Source organism: Hylobates moloch, unplaced genomic scaffold (genome assembly GCF_009828535.3).
Source record: "Hylobates moloch isolate HMO894 unplaced genomic scaffold, HMol_V3 SCAFFOLD_2, whole genome shotgun sequence".
NCBI lineage: Eukaryota > Metazoa > Chordata > Mammalia > Primates > Hylobatidae > Hylobates > Hylobates moloch.
The window spans coordinates 54,663,431-54,669,672 of record NW_026652277.1 but is presented as its reverse complement, the minus strand read 5'-3'; the positions used below and the strand labels follow the sequence as shown (position 1 = coordinate 54,669,672).

Here is a 6,242-nt window from a genome sequence, read left to right as displayed (position 1 = left end):
TCTTTTCCCCTTAAAATTGTTTCTGCCATCATTGACCTCCTCAAATTTTAAGGTGAGTTTTTCTGATGTTTTCTTGTTCCAAATCTATAGAAACCAGAAAAAAAGCAAAGGCTCCATGTTTCATTCAAAAACTTAATCTCTCTGAAAATACTACATAACTCAGTTGGCATTATTCCCCAAGACGGTGGAGTTAACAAAGGAACTAATCCACACTGTGTCATAAATAAACTATTATCAAGGGCCTAGACATCTTGATAAGACATAAAGGTCCACGCTGAACCTAAATGTGTCTGAGCAGTCAGTGTTGTACTCTGGCTACAACCTCACTTTTGTAACACTCTATCTTACTCCTTCCTAGGTTAACAGTTCTACCAAATATGAATATAAAAGTTTATTTTTAGTAAGACAATGTTGCAAATTATGTTCAACCAACATCTTTTCACCAAATGCTTCAAGCATAAAAATGAGAATCTTTACAAAAATATACAGAGACACAACAAATTGGTAGCTGCCCATAACACTAAACAAACTGGACTCTTAAGAGTGGCTTCTCAACAGCATGTCATTTTAATATAACCATTGCCTGGTATGGGAAAACTAACAAGTGTTGTTAAACATCATTGCAACATTGTATTCCTGATCATTTAAGTAAACCAATCTATGAGCAAATGAATGATATGTGCCTAAAAATGATCATGGTTTATACTATCAGTGGCCACTGGATTTAGGACTAGTCCAAGATCTTGATCTAGATTTTGACCTAGGCCTAGACTGTGACTTTGACTGGGATTTGGAGCAAGGCTGTTCTTTTTTCCTTGATTCCTTTTTATGTCTTGAGCAAGACTTGTAATGTGTTTTGGAATCTGTTTTAGAGGTGCCTCTAGTTTTGGCATGCGACGCAGACCTAGAACATGATTTAGCCTTCATTTCTTTCTTGGGCTGCGACTTGGACCTTGATCTTGAATTGGATTTAGATCTTGAAAAAGACTGATTTCAGTGTTTGACTCTCCATTGTTGGAATGGCTTCTGCTACACCATGGTCTTGCAGTCCGTCCACTCTTTCTAGGACTACAAGATCTTCTACAGATGTAAGCAAAAGACCGACTTCCTGATCTTCTTTCATTACTTTGGCTTCTAGAACATCTATATCTGTCATAATGATAGCGTGAAGAACAGTACACACTCCTACCTTCCTTTGCTTTCATCTAATTTGGGGTCTTCCAATCCCCCTGTGCAAACTGTTTCCATTTGACATCCACAAATCCACTTTCTGTCCAAATTATGTAAAGCATCTTCAGCATCACAAACATCCTGCAATTGAATATACGCAACTCCTCTTGGACAGTGAGTGTAGAAATCAAGTGGAACATACACATCAACTATAGGACCATAATGACGAAATTCATGCCATAAATCTTTGAACCTGCTGTTATTGGCTCCATTCCTGATGAACAGAGGCACCTTGGGGGACGCAGATAGCTGGGCATGACCACTGTGTGAGTCTTAGCGCCAGGGGACACTAAGGGGCTCGGCAAACTGTCCAGCCCCTGGCGGCTGATCCTCAGACACACACAGCCAGAGGGCTCTACTACAGCTAAATTAATTCTTGTATGTAAAAGAGTAGAAATTTACCAGTTTTGTAGTAAATAATAGTGATTCTTAAACTTTAGCTTGTATCCAAATTACCTGAAGGCTTGCAAAACACAAATTAGAGCCCCCCACCCAGTACTCTGGGGTGGACTGTGAACATTTGCATTTCTAACCAGGTGATGGCGAGATGATGATGATGATGATGATGATGATGATGATGATGATGATGGTGATGATGATGGTGATGATGATGATGGTGATGGTGATGATGATGATGGTGATGATGATGGTGGTGATGATGATGGTGATGATGGTGATGATGATGATGATGATGGTGATGGTGATGATGATGATGGTGATGATGATGGTGATGATGATGATGATGGTGATGATGATGATGATGATGGTGATGATGATGCTTGTCCAGGGACCACACTTTGAGAACCACTGGTATCTACTAATAGTTCTGGTAACACTGGCTGGATGCAAAAATCTCTGGCTTTGGTGCCAACTTTACTTTTAAAATTTCACAAGTCATTCTGATGCACCAGAGTGGAGAATCACTGGTGTGTGCAATTAGCCAAGTTATGAAAGATATAAAATTTGCAATATAAGTCAAGATTTTAAAAGACAAATGAAAAAAGGTAATGCACTGAACTTACGAGCCAGGACTAATTTATAACTTTCTGGACTATCCCTATGTGTAAAAAATTTAAATTCTGAGTTCTTACCCTATGGGCAAACAATTCAAGTTCTGTGATCTTCTGTAAAACAAGAACATCATAGGATGATCATCAATATACTTTCAAACCAAAATTTTATGATATATACCTTTTTAGTAGGGGGCATTTCATACTAAGAAGTGACGTAACGTAACATTAATTAGCATTACTAATATAAAAACAAATAAAAATATAAATTTGATGGTTTTATTTATACTGTTTTGTTAACTAGATGCTTAAGATGGGATGGGGGGACCTATTAAGTAATGATTGTTGGTTTTAAAAAAATCTTGTTAATTTTTTACAGCAAGTAGTCAATAACAGTGTCCAGTAGGTGGCGATAACAGCCTTTCATACAACTTAAAAATAGTTGTGTACTTACTGGTCAGTAATTGTTTTCTCACTTGCCTGTACAAATAGAAAGCACAAAACACTTTATAGGCCACCTGAAGCTTTATTTCAGAGTGAATTTTTTGTTTGTTTATTTTATTCTACTTTGGGATTATAACAGAGGTTGCTTCCGGTTTCTGTGATCATGCATATTTAGAGGTTTGTAAAAATTCTTTTTAAAACTTTTATTATAGAATTTTTCAAATATGAAGAAAATACAATAATGAATACCCACCCAGCTTCAGCAATGATCAGTATTCTGCTATTGTTCCCATTTTACCTGTCCCTTCCATGTACCCAGCCCCCAGCTTGTCGCCATCCCCTCTACAGAACTTACAAGCAAATCCCACATATCACATTACTGAACTTACAGAGCTTTAAAAATTGTCAAGCTATAATTACAAGAAGATTTTAGGTGCATTATTTCAGAACCCATTGTTTTTGTGTTTTACTCTAGCCATTGAGTACCATTAGTTTTTGTTTGTTTTGTTTGGATTATATTTTTCACATAATAATGAGCCAAACACCTTTTCTAGTGCTTTGAGAACTGTAGTTCTCAAAACTAGGTGGCAGCATAATTAGCCACAAAAGGTTGTATGTAAATATCAATAGTTTTAAAATAAAAATTGATATCTTCAATTAAATTTTTGTTTTTAACTTTAAAAATTTTATTATTTTTTTGAGACAAGGTTTCGCTCTGTCATCCAGCACCAGCTGGAGTGCAGTGGTGCGATCACAGCTCCCTGCAGCCTTGGCCTCCTGGGCTCAAGTGATCCTCTCACCTCAGCCTTCTGAGTAGCTGGGACCACAGGTACATGCCATGGTGCTCACCATGCTTGGCTGTTTTATTTTTTGTAGAGATGGGGTCTCACTATGTTGCCCAGGCTGGTCTCGAATTCCTAGGCTCAAGTTGACTGCCCACATCAGCCACCCAAAGTGCCGGAATTACAGGCACAAGCTCTGGCGCTTGGCTGAATTTTTATTTTTGAATAAAAATATACAATTAGAAATGTATTCTTATCAACAATGGAAGGTATATTTGTATATCTTTTTATCCAAGATATCCTAAAGAACAAAAAGTTTTACTGTATGGTTTTTATCTAAAACAAATGGAAGCATATTACATTTTGGCAAGTAGAGAAATGAACATAACTAAGAATTTAAAGAAAGAACTCAATGACCCATAATTCCTAAAACAACCACTTAACATTTTGTTGTATTTCCTTTTTCTCCTTCCTGTGTGGAGGTCTCCCTCTTCCCTGAAATTGCATGTTTATGTCGGACATAGAGTAGAAGGGAGACATCCTGACTCGAGGTTTTCCACATCTCTGACTCTTTAGACACTTTCCATAGATAAAAAGCCAACCAGAAAAAAAAATTGAATTATTTGCTGAATGAATAAAAGGCCTAACACTTTCTATATCTCATTATATGCTACCTAAAACTTTCTTTTTTCTTTTCTTCTTCTTCTTCTTTTTTTTGGGGGGAGGGGGGGATAGGGTCTCGCTCTGTTGCCTAGGCTGGAGTATGGTAGTACGATCACAGCTCACTGCAGCTCGAACTTGTGGGCTCTAGCAATCATTCCACCTCAGCCTCCTGAGTACCTGGGACTACAGGAGCATGCCACCATGATTGGCTAATTAATTTTTTTTTTTTTTGTAGAGGTAGGGTCTCGCTATATTGTCCAGGCTGGTCTAAAATTCCTGGCTTCAGGCAATCCTCCTGCCTCGGCCTCCCAAAGTACTGGGATTGCAGATGTGAGACACTGTACTTGGCTTGTAAAACTTTTTTTTTTACATTATACTTTAAGTTTTAGGGTACACAACATGCAGGTTTGTTATATATGTATACATGTGCCATGTTGGTGTGCTGCACCCATTAACTCATCATTTACATTAGGTATATCTCCTAATGCTATCCCTCCCCACTCCCCCCACCCCACAACAGGCCCCAGTGTGTGATGTTCCCCATCCTGTGTCCATGTGTTCTCATTGTTCAATTCCCACCTATGAGTGAGAACATGTGGTGTTTGGTTTTCTGTCCTTGTGATAGTTTGCTAAGAATGATGGTTTCCAGATTCATCCATGTCCCTACAAAGAATATGAACTCATCATTTTTTATGCCTGCATAGTATTCCATGGTGTATATGTGCCACCTTTTCTTAATCCAGTCTACCATTGATGGACATCTGAGTTGGTTCCAATTCTTTGCTATTGTGAATAGTGCCATAATAAACATACGTGTGCATGTGTCTTTATAGCAGCATGATTTATAATCCTTTGGGTATATACCCAGTAATGGGATGGCTGGGTCAAATGGTATTTCTAGTTCTAGATCCTTGAGGAATCGCCACACTGTCTTCCACAATGGTTGAACTAGTTTACAGTCCCACCAACAGTGTAAAAGTGTTCCTATTTCTCCACATCCTCTCCAGCACCTGCTGTTTCCTGGTTTTTAATGATTGTCATTCTAACTGGTGTGAGATGGTATCTCGTTGTGGTTTTGATTTGCATTTCTCTGATGGGTTGGCTTGTAAAACTTTATAATACTGCTTTCAAAGTTGGTTATTGCTTTAATGAAAATTATTTTATTCAAAATTTTAAGTTAAAGACAACAACCTGGTGTTTCCCAAAGGGCAATCAATATATGTGTTCAGAAAACTCTGAGGAGTTGTACCACTCATGGTACAAGGAATTAATTTAGATTATAAGTAAATCACATTTGAAATTAATAATTAAGTCTATCTTTAGTACATTGTAGGATAAGATATCTAACATAAAGACTGTGATTTCATGAAATTGTTTCCTAAGATGACATTACAATAGGTAATTACATTTATTTTTAAAGCCCATTAAAAAATATTAAGTTTATAAACTATATAAACTGCCAAAATATTTTCCAAAGCGGCTATGCCATTTACGTTCCCTCCAGCAATGCATGAGTGTTCCAGATTCTCCACATCCTTGTCGACGCTTGGAACTGTCTGTTCTTTCAGCTATTTTAGTGGGTGTGTAGTAGTCATATATGTTTTAATTGAGAAATGAGTTATTTTGCTGAGAAAGCATATGGGGAAAGTGATAGTAGTTTTCAAACATGTGCCATTTAAAGGATAGAATATATGTATACTATGAAGCTCTGGAAGTAGAGCCAGGCAGGACTAACATAGACTTTATAAAGAAGCAAATTCTGGCACAAAGTAAGGCAAAACTTAAATGCTATGGACTCTCTTGCATAATAGTAGTGACCTTTTTATTGAGTGTATTTATATCCAGCTGTATTAGTGTTCGTCAACTACGGTCAACAGAAATTGACTGACTTAATGAGAGTCATGTATTTTAAGGATATAGAGTGGGTCACAGAATCAAAGGAAAAGCCACACAACTGTAACTTGGAAAGGACAGGAAGCAGCAGAGCAGCAAAAGAGATCTATGTCGCAGAAACCAATGAGCAGCCTCCTCAGAGAGCTACTGTCAAGGTGAACTAGTTCTGTTTTCTGACGTTGTGTCACTCAAGATTTAAATTCTAAGGGGAGAGAATCTG

General features: G+C 37.5%; 1 protein-coding gene across 1 annotated transcript; it reads right to left on the bottom strand.

Moving 5' to 3' along the window:
• Nucleotides 1-708: 708 nt before the first annotated feature.
• On the bottom strand, nucleotides 709-1,446 carry LOC116466600 (serine/arginine-rich splicing factor 10-like). The gene is given in 2 exon segments (XM_032753879.2): nucleotides 709-1,010; nucleotides 1,013-1,446. Coding segments are annotated over 2 exon segments (495 nt in total). The 5' UTR covers nucleotides 1,206-1,446.
• Between the last annotated feature and the right edge of the window lie 4,796 nt (nucleotides 1,447-6,242).